The 18,876-nt window shown below is 34.6% G+C and overlaps 1 protein-coding gene across 1 annotated transcript in view; it reads left to right on the top strand.

The window, feature by feature from the left end:
- Positions 1-4,912: 4,912 nt before the first annotated feature.
- Positions 4,913-18,876, top strand: part of LOC113234802 (probable glutamate receptor) — a 20,140-nt gene continuing 6,176 nt past the window's right edge. Inside the window, exons 1-11 of the mRNA XM_026470295.1 lie at positions 4,913-5,057; positions 6,604-6,752; positions 7,158-7,308; positions 7,681-7,815; positions 7,864-8,032; positions 9,223-9,395; positions 9,766-9,992; positions 10,395-10,494; positions 13,647-13,825; positions 14,612-14,719; positions 18,304-18,473. Of these exons, the coding sequence (XP_026326080.1) occupies positions 4,913-5,057; positions 6,604-6,752; positions 7,158-7,308; positions 7,681-7,815; positions 7,864-8,032; positions 9,223-9,395; positions 9,766-9,992; positions 10,395-10,494; positions 13,647-13,825; positions 14,612-14,719; positions 18,304-18,473 (1,706 nt within the window). The remainder of the gene's footprint in view (positions 5,058-6,603; positions 6,753-7,157; positions 7,309-7,680; positions 7,816-7,863; positions 8,033-9,222; positions 9,396-9,765; positions 9,993-10,394; positions 10,495-13,646; positions 13,826-14,611; positions 14,720-18,303; positions 18,474-18,876) is intronic.

The raw sequence follows: 18,876 nt of genomic DNA, 5'->3' as shown, positions 1-18,876 counted from the left end.
TGTGTGTGTGTGTGTGTGTGTGTGTGTGTGTGTGTGTGTGTGTGTGTATGTGTTTTATTCTTACACTCATGTCTAGTCAGAGGGTAAAAGGCCAGTACATTATTTAGTTTATTATATAAGTAGCTTCCCAGAAAACAAGAAAATTTCCCAGCGAATTTTGTTTTATTATTAAAAGAAGAAAACTTAGTTTAGAAAAAAAAATAGTTTAGAATACTTAAATAAAATGACATATAATATATAATTGCCGGACTGTTAAAACTTTACAGTCCTTGTAAAGCTTAATTGTTGGATATAAACGTGGGAGATAGTGACTAACTTTCAGTATCAACCTTTGAGCTCTTTCAAGAGGCAGTAAAGTTGATGTGGGCGCTCCACCCCATATTTCAACACAATATGTCAATATTGATTGGTAGATTGATAGATATGAATGTCTATAATGCTTATCATCGTGGTGCCGGGATTAGCCAAAACAAAATCGGCATAAGGTACTTCCACTCCCCGGTGCATCAAACGTACAGGTAATGAATGGTACGTTGTGCAGGGAGGCACCTTTCTTGCACCTCTTTAGGCGAGGTAATTCAACAACAAGAGCTCGATGGCGACTGACGGGGCAGCGGGCACCGCGGTGCGTCGTTAAACCGCTGGGCAATTGTCAAATTTTGGGATAATTGTCTGTTTAATGACTACAGGAATTCGGTTAAAAATCAAAATTTAGTAGGTTCTCTGTAGTACTGAAACAAAAATGTCTCCATTATAATAATTATGTGCAAAATTAGATGTTTTATTCCTAAATAAATCGTTTTAGAGTTTCAGTTTAGCCTGTTTTCAGGATTTTATATGATCTGGTAAAGTACATCCTATTGTGTAACAAATTAGCCATTCTTTAGATAATATACTAATTAATAGTAACTACCTGAATCATTTGATCTAGTAAAACAGTTTTTCCCGCCTCTTTTCCGATGACTCGCCAGATAAGAATCAATTTTTGTAATGTTACTAAGGTTAGAAAATAATATTTTGTAAAATTTTGAATAATATTTTTTTTAGGAATTACTGGCCATTAAAAAAATTAAAATAAAAAAATAAAAAATAAAAAAATTAAATAAAAATAAAAAAAAATAAAATTATTCAAAGCACTCCGTTTCGATGTAAAGAGTTTTCAGACGTTTGTTGCATTTCCATCGGCCAGTTGATCAGCAAATAACGCAGCATTATTGCATTTAATTATTTTGGGCTCATGTCCTGAACAATTATGGAACGTATCTTCAGCCAATGACAAAGATGACCGATCTTTTTTTGTATCTTCCTAGTCATAAATTGTACTTGTTAATACTACGTCGAAATAAGTCTGTCTGTCAAGCTGTCGACTATGACCTGTGATTGCGTTGCGTTGGTTATCCTCATCTTTTAATTTGGAATACAGTATGTACACAGGTGCTGTTCGAATAATTTTGATTCCACCGAACACGATCGACATACGTCAACTTCCTCAGCTAAAAGACCTCTGCCTGCCCTACCTACCTCGCTTCCGAGTTAGCTTCCACTCGTAGGAATCTCTTAGGACGTGATAGCCTGGTCTGCTAGAATCAACCCTCTACGTTATCTGCTCCCTCTCGTGGGATAGTTTCATAGCTGCGTAGCCGTAGAACATCACATTTGTGTATTGTAAAAGTTGTTACAAATACTGCAAATAAACCTCCAGATTTCCTACAAGTCGGATTTTCATTCTACGCCCGATCCCCTTACACACTTAATTTTATAAAAATATACACCCGTACCATCGTAAACTTGTATCATTCTGCTGGAAGCTCATTTATTCCTTTGCGGTAAAGTAATGGAGAGCGGAATTCACAAAGTCTTGGAACTGCTTTACGGGAATTAAATTGTTTTCCTTGTAAATAATTATCTAAATTGCGGAAAAAATGGTAGTCAGTAGGGGTCAAGTCAGGTGCAACATCTGAAAGGTGGAGATGTTTTGTTCAGCAGTAGAAATAGGGGCGAGAATCGCTTGAGTAACCGTAATTGTTAGCAACCGAGTCTTTCTATCATCATACAGAATTGGTCAAATCAAAAACGCACAGTTAATTTTTTAGTTGCATTGGATCCATGTTTGCGATGTTAATGCATAAGTATGACGTCGGAACATGGTATTAAAAAATATACGAATTTCAGTATTGTCCATTTTCATTTCAAACGAACACAAAATTATATTAAACGTAAAAATAAATAAATTCAAAATTTTTAAATTTAGAAGCATTATGATTTAGTCTGAAGAAGCCTTTGATTTCAATTTTACACCAAAAATACTTTATTTCATTACAAAGTTGCCATTGAACCGCAATTTACGAATAATAAAATATAAAAAATAAATGAATACGAGTAAAGGGTAAGTTCTCTTTGTGTGACGGCTGTTGAACCGGCAAAAGTATTTAAATGCAAATCAAAATCAAGTTCTGAATTTAAATTACAACACATTTAAATATAGGTGTTAAATGTGTGTCGTGGTAAAACGCCATAAAATTGTAACACTCCATCACATATATTCTTTTTTATATTATTCGCTATTCGCCAAAGATCTGTTAAAAAAGGAAATTTGAATAAGAAACCTAGCCAAATGATTTTTTAAGTGCCATTTTTATTTTTTATATTTAATTATTATTAAATCTCTTGTCTTCAAGTCAATTTTATTTTATTGAACCACAATAACCGCCATATTATAGTATAGTGAAACGTTATGAATAAGTAATGTTAACGATATACTAACTGTGAGTAACAACAATAATGCCTTCCTTTAACTAGCTATTACGAGAAAACAATTTTATTTAAGTTTCTTTGTCATTTGGACCGTGAGAAAGAAAAATCTTCTTGTTATTTTATTTTAATATAATATTTAAATAAGGAAGGAAACATACATAAAATACTACATCTCTTAAAATAATAATAATAATAACGCACACACTCAACATAGCCCCCCGCACTAGGGAAACCCTGTATCGCGGGTGCCATGGACACATACATAGACAACCACAAATTACACCCAAACTCACGAAAGAATAAATGTAGGCCATACAAATACCTCTCCCGGCCCGGGAATCGAACCTAGGACCTCTGCGTGGCAGTCCGGCATGGTAACCGCTCGGCCACGGAGGCAATCATCTCCGCCACAAATTTTTTTAATAGAAGTGACAGAATTTTTTTTTTATATAAAGTCTTTCTTTTTTATGATAGGACGTCACCAAGGGAAGAGACGAGCAACTCGTGCACCTTGTGGCAAGCGACACGCCTATCCATAACCCATAACAATTGCAGTGTCACTCAGAGCATTAAATCGCAAAGATCTGAGGGGCACTTCCACTGCGCCCGTCACCCTGAGACATAAGTTGACAAGTCTCATGTGCCTGTAATTTCACCAGCACCTTTATCCTTCAAAACCGGAACCCAGTAATGTTCCCATTACTGCTTCCCGACGGAAAAAGGTACAGTGCCAGTATTTCCCTTGACGAACTCTTTCACAAGAAGCTCTACTGCTACTAAATTTCAACAAGTTTGAATTCAAAAACGTAACAATAACAATTAATTTGATGGTTGACTTTCGATTAACTTTTTTATTTTATGGGATTAGGATAATGAGCACATAATCTTCGCCATTGTCAAGTTTGTTGAAGAGGCACTTATAAAGGCGTGTCGACAAGGTGAAAGCCTAGCGTGAGTTTTTTTATTGCGCCTTACATTTTTTTAGACAATGTTTATATCTGTACCTTGAACTTACACAATGTATGTGGAAATAGTAATTGAAATCCCTAACTTAAAAGTTTACTTGGACTTTAAACTAACAAAGGAAGTTAAAAGCAAATACAAATTTAAATTTATACAGGCTGGCCCGAAAGCTCTACATATTTAAAAGGTGGTGAATAGAATCATCATTAATATTTGCATCAACCATTAATACGAACTTTCAAATCTGCTAATTTGTCTATTCGACTAAAATGGTCCCCAAAGTAAAGGTCGTTCATGTTGAAATATAAAATTACCTTAGAGGCCACCCTGTATGTTTAGGCCATTAAACGGGTCCCCTATGTAATTGGAAATAACAATTGGGCCAGTTGCCATATTGTGAAGACTACAGTACGGAAGCAGATTATCGGATCCTTTCTCAACCCAGGGACAAATTACAATCTAAAGCCGATAATATCAGATCACTGAGTTCGTTAACAGTATAATTTATGTAAATGAACTAAATTCATGATAAATACTTGATTTTCTTGTACGTGGAAATCTTATTTCATAACGAAATATTGATATATCATCATAGTATAATAAGGCAAGTATGGTAACTCTGTACAAAGTAACAGCGCGGCTTGTATTTGTGCACGATCGCAACGCGCCGTGTACGGATGCACACATTCGCATAATAATGAAAGGCTCGTGAGGCGATCATAGGTACAAGACGCGAGTGCATCGCGAGATTGTACGAATGTTAGCGTCCGTACACAACGCGTACACATACAAGCCGCGTTTCTACGTTTGTATGGAGTTACCATGCTTGTTTTATTATACAATGAAATCTTTTATTGTTTTTACAAAACTTGCCCGTAGAGAGTTTCAAGAGTGAAGCGCGACGAAAATATTAGTGGTGGTGTGGTTTATCCATAAGTAAACTGTGAGATTTATCTCAACTTTAGTCCTCAAAAAGTCGCCCCAATCTGGAAATTAATGTACCAACGTTCAATTCAATAAAGCATATTAAAAATTATAACAAATTTCGTTTATGTGACATAAAGCATGAATTTAGTTGCATGATTGTACTAACTTCAGGGCAATAAAATACGCCTTATAACAGAATAAAGTAGAGTCGTATCAATAAATAAAAGTCATTGAAACATTCTGTAGCAAAATAAGAACTACAATAAAAATGAAATTAACTACATTGTTTTTATTATGGGCAATATCGTGCGCATTTTGTGTAAATCCGAATGTATACAACATGTTAGTGTCGTTTGTGACTATGGACGATCGATCCACATCCGTATTGCTTTTCCATTTATGTTGGACTTCGCGTAAGTAAGGTTTATGTTACTTTTTCTTCTAATATCAAGTGACGGGACGAACAAGTCGTGCGCCTGATGGTATGCTACACGCCTGTCCATAACAGTTACAGTGTCACTTCGATTTAAAGCTCTGGCTTTAAATCGAAAGATCTGAGGGGCATTGCCATTGCGCCCTGAGACATAAGTTGAGAACTCCCATGTGCCTGTAATTTCACAGTACCCTTACCTTTCAAAACCGTAACACAGTAATGCAGACATTACTGTTTGGCAGCAGATATAAACTCTTTCACGAGAAGTTCTACTGTAACTGTAACTATTAATACACATCGATCTATACGAACACATCGATTTTACGTTTTTATATGCACGCCCAATATAACATAAGTGTAATAAAAAAGATTCAACCACAAGCAGGTTTTTTTAAGGCGAGAGTGAATAGACATTATTTGGGTGCACACTTTCCATCTGGTGAGATGGAGGACATTTATTTTTGTATATAAATAATTATAACGTCTTTAATTAAAAAAACGACCTCAAAAAATTGTAGAATTACATCTATTTACCAAGTTTTATTGAAATTGGTTAACGGAAAGTGGGTGAAATCCAATAAACCGGATACATTCCTTACTTACAGAACGAATCCGGTTTATTATAATATATTCTTCTTCTCGGAATATATTCTTCAAATGTGAATGGAACCACTACTCAGGTACCTCGTTTCCCACAAAAAAGTATCATCGCAATCAGTTCACATATGTAGAAGTACCTAATCGCCTATATTACGATTGTGAACATTTATTGTGTGAAAGTCGTTTAAAATATAGCTCGTGATTGTTTATAGTAATAAATAGTTTTATAAAAATAGAAACCGAAAAAAAAGAAAACAATATTTACATATTTTTCGTATTTTTTAACAATTTTGTGTCAAAGTTGTTTATTTTCAAAATCAATTCTTAGAACTAAACCCCAGAAATGCAAGGTGCATTAGTGTTAGGATATTTAGGACCAGTCACGTCAATAATAATTAATAATTTGCAAAAATCGGGTTGGCGATTGCGGAAAGGTCCAGCCCCTACCGCCTAACTGGAAAATCAGCATGAAGACTTACTTCAGACTTATTTTCGGACTTCCGAAATCAATCAAATCTTGAAATATGCAGAATTTCACAGTGCGTGCTGGACGTCAATCTGACTTTCGTGTTTGCGTTAAAAAACCAGGAGAAGATAAGATGATCATGATGATTTATTTTATGTGTGAAACAGATGAACTATTTTATATGCGGACAACCTCACCAGATCGCTATTACATCTTTAGTCAATGCCTGTTCAATCTAGCCTTGAATAGCCTAAATTGTAGCTCTCGGGAAACATCGATATCGGTAGTATGTTTCATACCTTTGCCGTACACGTCAGGAAAAGTAAAAGACGAAAGTTATAACAATTACCACATTACCGAAGGAATATATTGAATTTAGCAATTGAAACAGATTCATTGATCGACGATTGTTATGGTACCTATATATTATGCACAATGTCACTAGTGCAAAATATTTCAGATGAAATAAAATCTCTAGTCAAGAGCTTGTTTGAAGTAAATATCAATATAGCACATTCCGTACAGAAAAATAAGACCGGACATTTCCTTCAACATATTCTCCTCGTTGCCGATTTGTCCTGCGCAGGGATCGAAACGCATTTGATTCAGGTACAGGATCAAAATTATTACGTCAAGTTTGACATTTATAAGATTTAAATTCAACTATGTACTGCATGCCATAAAAACGGCCCAAAGTGTCAAGCTAGATGTGAGAAACGCTTTTGAAATATTTTCACTAAGTTAAATCACAGAAGACTTAAAAGCTGCCTTTACTTCTTTCGACGCTCTACGCCCAACTTAACCAATATTTTCTGTTACAGTCATTAGTATGTAATTCCTTTTACAATCAAAAGTTATATTTAAATATGCATCACACGTCGTAATAATCACCATCAGAACATTTTTATTTACAGTTTATTATTTAATTCAAACTAGTTTTGAATTTACTGAGATACAATGCCAATTCGTCAACTACAAATGAATTCTTGAAATTGACCCACTTCTCTTGAACAGGCCAACACGGAAGGATACGTTAAGGCACCATATCGCTGGCTTCTGCTTTGTACACAGGAGCAGGATATATTGCCTCCATTGGATGCTTTGGTGGACAGTGACGTAGTAATAGCCAGTACGGCTGATGACATGGAGTACATGTTTATTGAAGGTATGGTGGAGCTCCAAAAGTTAAAAAACTTAGTGAAGATTAAATATTTATTGAATTGACATTCAATTATTTTTGTGAAATTACTCCATTAGTTTGTTATGATTATTAATACAAAGATCGAACACATAGAAAAAATTCCTTCGATCTCCGACGCATACTCATAGCAAACTATGCCAGACGCTATGCCAACTAAGTCATGGAACGAACCAGCGGATCTCACGAATTTTTCTATGTGCTTGTTGCTCAATCTTTACACTTGGTTTTCAATGACATTTTAGCCGTAGCGCCATCTATGATAAATCTATGATATAAGTGGAGATTTTCAAAATCAAATAATTTTCTTTGGGAACTCATACTCATTTCTTGTTACAGCTTACAAAATATCAAAACAATCCGAATTCATTTACAATACCAGAGCAACGTGGCGCTCAAAAAATATAGATAAAGTTCTCGAAAGTTCCAATGAAAACTTTTTAATAACCTTCAAAGATAAACATTCTAACACAAGTCTTTTAGAGGTCGAAGGAGCGAATAAAGAACAAGAAACAAATCAAGTTTCTAATAAAACGAAGAATAGAACGATAAGCAAGTATGGAACAGTAATAGATTATAGAGAAAGTAAAGTATTGTCTTCAAGACGAATGAATTTGAGAAGACATGCTTTGACTATGGTAAATGTTATTAATGATAGCAATGAAACTAAGAAACATTTGGATGACAGATTGTAAGTATATCGTCCATTACAAATAAATGTCACAGCAGACTATGATTTGTTCCTTCTAGTGTGTAGAGTAATAGGATATTTCTCATGTTAGAGCGATATCACACGGGCGTTGCCGGTGCTTTGCGGTGTCGCAAAGTGGTATAATTTTGACGCACCGAATGCGGTGTCGCGACGTAATGCCACCGCCGCCCGGTTACCCACTGGAGGGGTGTGTAATGTATTATATAAATATTATTTACATAACGCTCAATTGGCATAATTTTACTTCCAATAAACTCATTTAATATAGTAATTCACTTGATATAACGAACGTTTAATATAAACATAATATGTATGCGATAAAGAATACAAAAAGAAGAACTTTGAACTTATTTGTTGTAAAGATTTGGAACTTTGAATTTTAAGAATATTTATGTACGCGCGCGCTCGCTGTCGTCGCATGTTTATGTTCCAACCTTTCTTTTTTTTAACCTAGTGAATGGGAGACGCAACGAAGATTAGACCTATATAAAATATGTTTGCTTTATTTAAACCGCCAAGGAACCCAGTGTCTAACAATAATAATTTTGTCGAAATGAAAATTCAGCATTGTAAACTACATTAAGGAAAACAACTCTCCCTCCGGACCTCCGGTTTTTAAATTACACTCCTATTATCGAACAGACAAGTATCATGACGAGTCGGATTTAAACTATTATTTATGAAAATAAAATATTATACGACGTAAAAATTATCTAAATTAACAATATAATTATGAAATGGTTGTTATATATTTAATATGAGCTTTATGTATTTTTTTTATAAAATGTGAATGTTGTACCAAATAAGAATTATATGAAGTTAACTTATAGGAAATGAAATTAGTCCAAATAAAAATTATATTAAATGAACGGTATTTGTTTCGAAATTAGTTTATTTAATTTTCGTATAAGTCTCACTTCTCGCACCGCAGCATCCTTGCCCGCTTCGTCTCCTGGACTCCTGTCTGATACGCACGAGTTTCGTCATCTCTCGCCATTTCAACAAACTATGTGGCAATTTATATATAATACAACACACCGCTCAGGCGTTGCAATATCGCGTGACATTGCTCTATGGTATCCTAATGTCGTTTGGGGTGTACAAGTATTCTCAAAACGAACAAAGCCCTTAACATCTCTTAAAATTAATTTTGTTCATTATTTTCCCAGGCAACTCCACTGGGATTCAATAACGAAGATGTCGTATATGGTGGCAAAGTTATGCTTGGATGCGTTGAACAGCACAGAGAACCTCGTATTTACCAACACGTGGGGATACAGGGACAAGAACGGAAACTGGCAAGGAGTTATTGATTTTTTGATTAAGAAAAAGGCTGATATTGGTTAGTACGAAATTTCATAAAATTGTAAAGACCTAAAGTAACAATGATATGTATTTTGGTAGCTTTTCACGTTTAGTAGTAAAAATAGTTTATTATGTATCATAAGTACAGTTTTTCTTTAAAAAAATCTATTTAATTTCTTGTCACCTTTACATGAAACACCACGTTTTCCGATTGATACTAAAGTTATTTTGCTTAAAGCTTCCACGTATTGAGTTTTATCCGCGATAAAATGTATTTTATAAACTTTTTTTTTTTAGTTGGAATTATTATTTATCCTCGTTTGAAATATCAAAGAAATAAATTCAAATATTCAAACAAAATTTGAGATTCTATTACAAAAACACATATTAATAGCTTTTATTTGCAGGAACTGGAATGCTGTTCATAGCGGAACGTCTTGATGTAGTTGATTACATAGCTCCGGCGGGCAGTACCGCTCTTCGATTTGTGTTTAGGGAACCACCTCTGGCCTATATAACTAACATCTTCACTTTACCTTTTTCTGGGACTGTTTGGCTAGCGATCTTCATATGCATACTTGCATGTGCTCTGTTTTTGTATATTGCTTCTAAGTGGGAAGCTTCTATGGGCATGGTAAGGACATTAGAATTATTATATTACTACCTGATTGATATTTGTTGTGGAAACTTTAAATTAAGGCACCATCTATTACCGTACCCATTTAAAATGATGATACATATAAATTTATATGGCAATGAATGACTTCTTACATTAGGTTGACGAAATACAGAATATGTTTGGAATATACGAAGACGTGCACACAGGTCAGTTGTTGGCGCTGCTCTATTTCAGCTTTTTTATTTGTGATTTATGTGCAAACGAGACTGGATATCTAAAAGTGATATAACGCACATTTGCCTGATGAGTTGCCAGGGATGGATGGCCCTTATTTCGTCTCTATTTATGTATGCATGTATGTGTTTCGGTTATATACTCGATGACCAGAAATATTGAATAATCTAGTGCGCATTTCAGCACCCTCTCCAGCTAGACGGTACGTGGGCTGACGTGCTGATTCTCATAATAGGCGCCATTTTGCAACAGGGATGTACGCTGGAACCACGTTATGCTGCAGGTTAGCGTCATTTTTAGCCGACTTCAAAAAATATGGAGTTCTCAATCCGAATTTTTTTTGTATATGCTACGCGATTACTCCGACATTTGTGAATTGATTTCGATGATTTTTTTTTTATTAAAAAGGGTGTGCCTCATTAGTGGTCTTATTTAAATTTGAAGAAAATATTCTACCACTAAGCGTGGTAAATTAGGGGATGAATACTTTTTATTGGAATTTTCCCTGGTTTATTGGATCCACTTTCCGTTAACCAAATTCATTAAAATTTGGTTAGTAGGTAGATGAATTCCACAAACATTTGAGGTCGGTTTCTTTTTAAAAAAAAGTTATAATTATGTATAGGAAATGAAACTATTTTTCCGGATTATATCGCGAATATTGGTTTTTTCAAACCAACGTTTCGGGCCCTTTACAGGTACCATGGTCACGGTTGACTGAGGTGGTCAAGTCATGAACCAGTTATGTCTAATATTAATGCAAACCAGCCTATTTTTTCACTATAGTTACAAGAGTTATTAATTTAATTTAATCTGGAAAAATAGTTTCATTTCCTATGTGTAACAATTGCGAAAACCTAAGAACTCGTTATAATTACAAACTTTATTAATTATTATAAATACGTCAGGTTATTATTATATAAAATTTACATTTAACTTTCAACTGATAAAATGGAAACATACTGAAAAATGTTAACCATTAAACCAAAAAAACACTTCATTAATATGTTCTTTAATACTACCACTAGCCAGTTTTTTTTTCACTGCACCATCATTACTTAAATAAGTAAAAATACAATTGGAGTAAGTGGACTACAACCTAACCCCTTATTGGACGCCTGTGCTCGGTGACACGATAGCGATATAGATTGATATTGATGCTCTTTACTATATAATGTGTGTGTGGTGTAGTGGCATCCCTGTTGGCTGTAGGTGCCGCCTCTCAAGGTGGCACCAACAGTCTTCTTAAGGATGTACAGCCCAATACTTAAGTATTGTATATCCATCCTTGTTCATGAAAATGAACACTTTGTTTTCTAGTAACATAGTTCTAAGTACCTACTAACACCATATGGACATGTGAGTATACGTACTGTCTGAAATAAAATTCTTTCATTCAAAATAAGCCACCAATAAAGGTAAGAATTAAGTAAGAAGATACGACAAGACAGTGCAAAAAAAAATACAGCTCAGAGTATTACTTTGGGCTACGACGAACGCCTTAAATTTATAATCATCTACTCGAAATATGTCTTTATACTTTTAAGTCTTCAAAAATAAGGATTAGCCTTAATGATCACGCAGGCAACAGGGTTGTTGCCATACTGCCTAAGGTAGGCGGTATTTATTCAGGAAAATGTTACAGTAGATCTTAGTGAGGCATAGTAATTACCGCGAATTACTCAAAAGGATTTTTAATTTCCATATTGGAACGCATCGAGTATATAACCAGAAATAGAGACGAAATGTCATTTAATTTCTTTGAAAACTATTTTGCCAAATCATTCCAGTGACAACTGCGTCCCAATTGGCCAGCCCGAATTCAAAACAATTGACGGTGTCGTCAATTGTTTCCCTTCAAATCGACTAGTTTAACTTGAGCTTTGCTATAATGGACGAATATTGAAAAAATTACATATTTAATATTTAATTGCCGATGAAATGTGATTCCGTTTATTTTGTAATGAGATGTTTTGCTGTTTTTCCCACACCACCGAATGGAACACCCCATATTGTAAGAGACATTATCTTATTGTAATAAATACAGAATAGGAGATGAAACTATTTTTCCGGATATAAATCGCGTATATTTGTTTTTTCAAACAAACCGACATTTCGGGCCCTTTACAGGTCCCATGTACAGTCTTCAACCAGTTATCCAGTCTAATATTAATGCAAACTACCCTATTTTTTCACTATAGTTACAATAGTTGTTAATTAAATACCTTATTTTTAATTTTCTAAAGAAAACATTCCAATTTACGCTACATTAAGTTTTACAAATTACATATTTTATTGAGTGAATTTCTTATTAAGTTTAATTTATTATTAATTATTAAAACAAATTACAAAAAACTAAAACATATTAATTAGTACTGCAGTCTTATGTCTGTTTGGGATTTTTCATTAGAGGAAATACTGGATCCCAAACTGGTGGTACAGAGAAACCATCTTCCCTGTTGAAATTAGGATGTTTTTTAATTTCAATGGCCTCTCGCAGCATCCTGGGTAGATAACGGACTTCTTTTGCAAGGACCTGGGGTTTGTTAAACTTCATTGAATGTGTAGGTTTATCCATGACATGCTCGCAGATTGCAGAAAAAAACAAATATACGCGATTTAAATCCGGAAAAATGGTTCCATTTCCTATGTGTAACAATCGCGAAAACCTAAGAACTCGATAAATACAGAATATTTTTCGAACATACGGAGACGTACACACGAGTCAGTTGTTGGCGCTGTACTGTTTCAGCTTTCTAATTTGTAATTTCAGCGAACGAGAGTTGATATTTAAAAGATATAAAGCCCATTGGCCTGATGAGGTGCTAGGGATTGATGGCACTTATTTCGTCTCTATATTTGGTTATATACTCGATGACGGAACGTAACTCTGAAAAAGGTCAAAATTCCTACTTATATCTATTATATATTATGTAAATGGATGTTTCTATGTACAATTAATTCCTCTTTAATATGAAAAATAAGTAGTCAGTTTCTTTTCCTTGTAATATCATTCAATGTTGGTCATGAGACAAAATTATTTTCTGAACTTTGCCATATATGCGTGTCAATAGATGGCATTGTATGTTACAAACTAAATTATAAAATAACGAATATTAATTCGTAGATGGCGCTAATCCTAAACAAAATAAAAGAATAGGCGGTACTATCCATAAATCTAAGCAATAAGCGTCATCTAGTTGTTTTGCTGTTATCACTAGAAATCAGTGTAGCTTCGACATCTGCAGCTTGTGAATGTAGACCAAATTAGTTACAAAAATCTGATTCTTCTGAATCTGATTTATCAATAGGTACTATACACCCGATTACGTTATCTTGTATCTAGATTAACAGTACTCAAGTGATTTGTCCATGATATTACGGAGATTTATAATCTAAAGTACTATTTTTCCTTGTATTTTTTAAATCTTTCAGGTCGTTGCGCTACACTACTACTCTTCATAGCACTAACGATTTTGTACGCGGCGTACTCAGCAAATATTGTGGTCCTCCTGCGAGCCCCCAGCTCCTCTATAAAGACCGTGCAGGATCTGCTTGATTCACCCCTTAAGCTCGGAGCCAGTGATTTTCCGTACAATCGATATTTTTTTATGGTATGTTAGTGATTGGAGGAGTCAGCTCTCATACCGATATGTACTTAACTCATGGTTATTTACAAGTATAACACATTGCATGGTAGAGTTAGTACTGTTCAAATGACATTCTTTTTTTATGACACCAAGTGACGGGACAGACAATTCGTGCGGTTGTTGGTAAGCGACAAGCCTGTCCATAACAATAACACTGCCAGTGCCACTCAGAGCTTTAAACCGCAAAGATCTGTGGAGCACTGCAATTGCACCCGTCACTCTGAGACATAAGTTAAAAATCCCATGTGCCTGTAATTTTCCAGCATCCTTACCCTAACAACCGAAATACAGTAATGTTCACGTTACTGCTTGGCAGCACAAATAGGTGAGGTACAAGTACTTCCCTGGACGAACTCTTTCAAAGTGTTCGGATGTTTACCAAAATGGTGGCTTCTCAGGAGTTCACGTATTTCTTTTTTAAAGGACAGATTTTGAATTCTTTGAAATCAAGTATGTAATTTAAGCAGCATCTCCAGAGAGAAAGTTAGACAAGAATATAGTGACGCTCTTGCATTACTTTCCACTTTTACATAATTTGAACAACAAGTCCCAAGTTCCGGTGTACATTAGGATAGACTTACAATATCCAAAATAAATATAATTGAATACCTCAAAAAGTAACTACTTAAATATTCTAGTAAAAATAAATGAGTTGATATGAAAGAGGCAAAGTTTGTCATTTGCATGACTGACATATAAATTATTCAACAACATTTGCAATTATAGTATAACAGTCGTGTATGTTTTTAGAAATGGAACGATCCCATCAGGAAGGCTATCTATGACAAGAAGATTGCTCCTAAAGGGCAAAAGCCGAATTATTTAAGTATGGAGGAAGGCATTGAACGTATAAGACAAGTAAGTATTATTTGTTAAGACGAGGTATTTCCACGTGAGCCTCGATTTTAGGAGGTGAGGCGTGGAGATCGCCTCTTGTGTTCGGCAATCCACGCGTTGTAACTTAACATGATTGAGAAGAGCTGGAGAAAATTTGACACAGTCGTTAAACCGCTAATAGGGCTTTTGTTGAAAACCAAATTTTAGCAGGTTCTCTGTAGTACTTAAAGAGACATATCTCCATATAAAAATTATGTACAAAATTAGGTATTTTGTTCTTAAATAATTCGTGTTACACTTTTATTTTAGCATGTTTTCAAGATTTATTTGGTCATATAAAATACATCCTATCGTATAATACATTAGCACATTCTTTAGGCAATATCCTTAGGTGTGTCATTATATGTTTTGTGAGACCGTTATTTAATAGTAAACTATACCATACCAACCTAAACCATTTAATTTAGCAAACCAGTTTTTCCTACTTCTTCTCCGATGATCACTTTAAGCAGTCTTTATTTTAAAATAAAAGAATTCTTGTTTCCTCTATTGCAATTTCACTAGGCACTTTCAAAAGCCAATATCATTCAAGTCGGTCGGTCACCATGATGGAAGCCACTTGCCATCAGAATAGGCTGAAGAAGGCATTGTTTTTTTCCCCACCATTTCATCTGATGGAAAGTGACGAAAAGTTGACGATGTAGCATGCATACCCAAATAATGCCTATTCACACTCGTCTTAAAAGGTTAAATTTATACCATTCAGGAAACAAGTCTGCGGGTAGGGAATTCCACTCCATAGCCGTTCGTCATATAAACGTGGAAGCGAAACGTTTCGCGCGAATCCTTGGATTATCCATAACACAGAGGTGTCCCCCTGTAGAGTATGGATATACAGTAATATTGACAGAAAAAGACAAAATTCTTTTTATGAAGACAAATTTATTAAATCCAACAAAACGATCCTCTCCCTGTAGACGCTAGAGAATAATTACTTGATAATAGTAAAAAAAACGTCTCAAAAGTGTATTTTAGTTATAAGACAGAAATATTTAATCCAAGAGCAAATTAATTTACTTCAAGCATTGACTTACAAATAAATGGACGACGGGTCTAATACAAAAATCACGAAAAAAATGTCCCAAGTCAACCTATTCCAAATTTAAATTGTAATGTCATCGCAGTATCGCGCTGTCAGTAGAACAAATGAAGACTAAAGCGGAGTTTGGCGCTCTATATACGATTTTAGCGCCTTACAAGTGCGGACACTTTTTAGCGCGGACCCGACGTCCATATAAGTCAATGACATCAAGTCACAAAGCTACTCTAGATTTAACAAAATATTTATTAGTTATTAGAAATGTGTGATTTTGTCTTGAAAAGAAAAGAATGAAAAATTGAGAGGTACTTAATTATTTGACTGAAGACCTAATATCAAAAAGCGTAAATTTAGAGGGTTATGGACCCAACAGTATGTCTCAATAGCGTGAAAGCACATAGTTCAGTGCCTTAAAGTAGCAGAAATAGCACGGAATCTTCTCAAATACTTGAGTACCATTCAGTGCCGTATAAATGCTACAGCGGCAGAAAGCACTAACCATTCAAAATATATGAGATGACTTATACTGTTGAAGTTAACAAAACGATAGCGCGCTTCAGAGTACAACTAATGTGATCTAGCAGTGGCGCGATGGAACTAATTGCATGTTAAAGTTGTACTTGTTACAAGTGTAGTTTGATTTCATGCTGAAACCAAATTTCTTAAATTATGACTACAAATAACACACTAACAAACTAGAGATACTACGTATTGTTTCTTTGGATAAATGACTGTTTACGATTTTTATGATTACAAGCACAAGTAAAAGTAATCGTTACCGCGTGCGCCTTCGGCGACATGTCACGACAACATTGACTATGAAAACGCAACGAAATGTTGCTTTAAAAATATACTCTAGAATTTAGAATATTAATCTGAATAGCCAAACTACTATTTTTTTGTTTAAGAATATATTTTCTTAAAATACACCCAAGAAATTTTGAATTCATTTAAAATTATTTAAATTTGATGTAAGAGGCAAAAGTTCTTGATGTAAGTAATGTTCAATTAATTGATTAGAAATGAAATAAAATCTTGAAGTGAAGGTCTAAAAGTTAGAATTGAAGGTATTTGTCTAAAAGTTAGAATAAAGTTAAGAGTAAATTGTATTAGAAAAAGATAAGCAGTATTTCTGTAATGACAATATTTTATTACTTTTAATAAATATTTTTTCAGAATTAGCAAATATTTTGAGAAATTGCTCTTTCTTATTAGTAGAATTCCTTTTTTTCTGTGTGCACGTTAACTTTCCAGCACAGGCTTGTATCAGTATTTTTGTAATGATATCTAGTGATGGGACGAACAATTCGTGCGCCTGGTGGTAAGCGACACGCCTGACCATAAAGTTGCAGTGTCACTCAGAGCTTGATATCACAAAGATCAAAGGCCACTGCCACTGCCACTGCACCCGTAACCCTGCTCTGACATAAAGATCACAATCTCATGTGGCTTTCACTAGCACTCTTATCCTTTAAAACTGGAACGCGGTAACGAGTGTTAAGCAATCTCCGGAGTTTCTTACTCATTCTTATAAGGGAAATCTGCCTTACGAATGAGCAATATAGTTTCACCACAGAACAATTAATGCTGTAGAAGTGGTTAGTTAGCGGCCTACGCATGCCAACTATAGGTCTCAAAATACCTATCTGAGCTGAGCCCGCCATTTTCGCTTTGTATGATATGGTTGTGTCATTCTTTCGTGCAAATTCTCTAAAATCCTAGAAAAATGCCTTATTGTGCTATTTCGGTGTGCAAAAATTATAGCCGCACCAAATAATATTACCCGTAGTGGTATGATATAAAATTATATCATCGGAAAGTCTTATCGAAATATTTTTTTTGTAAACGAAAGGAAAGTAAAGCTTATACCCCTGCAACATAGTCACTTTTTTTTGGAGAACTAAATCAATAACTCCAATTTGTCGTCGGTCAGATATTAACCGCTAGATGGCAGCACATTGCTGGCAATTTCGCAACAACTTGCAATTATAGGTATTGATGGTATTGAACTTACAACGATATGCCAACAATGTAAAGTTTAAATTATATTAGCAATCCAGAATTTATAATTTCTTTTTAAATTTGAAACTACGACCTGTCTATATCAAGATTTTGTACTGTTTCAAACTAATAATGTGTGAGTTTTTGCGATATCGGTTCTGATAGAAATCGAAGCTTATAGCATTTCCATTGTTTTTTTTTTCTTCAGTGAGTTTAACCAATGTATTTAACGATTTTAAGTACATTTTTTCACACAAGTTGGCTTACCTATCAAATAATGATTATTTGAGGTTGCTTACATTACTTCATGGCAGCAGAACTAATCACTATACCTATTAGTGACAGATCTTCCCTGGAAAAAAATACAGATTTGTCACCATTATACCTTACTTTACCCACTACTAGCTATAAACTTCTTCATTGCAGATACGATAATATATTGTCATTACATTGATTGGTGATTGAAAACATTATGAACAGTGAAATATCACACGTTTGATTGCAGGGCTTATTCGCATTTCACATGGAAGTGTACCCTGGGTACAGGATAATTCAAGAGACATACCAGGAGAATGAGAAGTGTGATCTGGTTGAAATCGACTACTTAAACGAGCAGCCTAATCCATGGTTACCTGGACAAAAAGGATCGCCGTTTAAGGAACTGTTTAAAATCAAGTACATTTGTTTATTTACACTCTCTCCTTAAGGAGACTTGTGCATATAAGACATCCAAATTAATATTATAAATGCCAAAGTAACTCCGTCTAATTAAAATAATTATGTGTAAACCTCTGAACCAATTTTAGTATAGGGATAGACGGGACCTTGGAGAAGGACATACGCTACTTTTTGTCACAAAAATAAATCTTAAAGGGGGTGAATCTATTTCAGTAGACTTCGGGAATTAGTTTTGTTTAGAAGTATTAACTGTAAATTTTACATTCCGTTATAAATATTAGGGGTTAAAGTATGAAATTGCCGTTTTATTGCAATAGGTTCTTTGAATTTTCATAGAATCTTCATGGTTTGAGGTTTTCGAATGAAACTTTTTTCAAATGGTTTCTGTGATTTTTTTTTT

The sequence above is a fragment of the Hyposmocoma kahamanoa genome, unplaced genomic scaffold (assembly GCF_003589595.1).
Source record: "Hyposmocoma kahamanoa isolate Upper Pololo Valley unplaced genomic scaffold, ASM358959v1 86, whole genome shotgun sequence".
Classification (NCBI taxonomy): Eukaryota; Metazoa; Arthropoda; class Insecta; order Lepidoptera; family Cosmopterigidae; genus Hyposmocoma; species Hyposmocoma kahamanoa.
The sequence above is the reverse complement of the archived record's forward strand: the minus strand, read 5'-3'. Positions and strand labels throughout refer to the sequence as shown.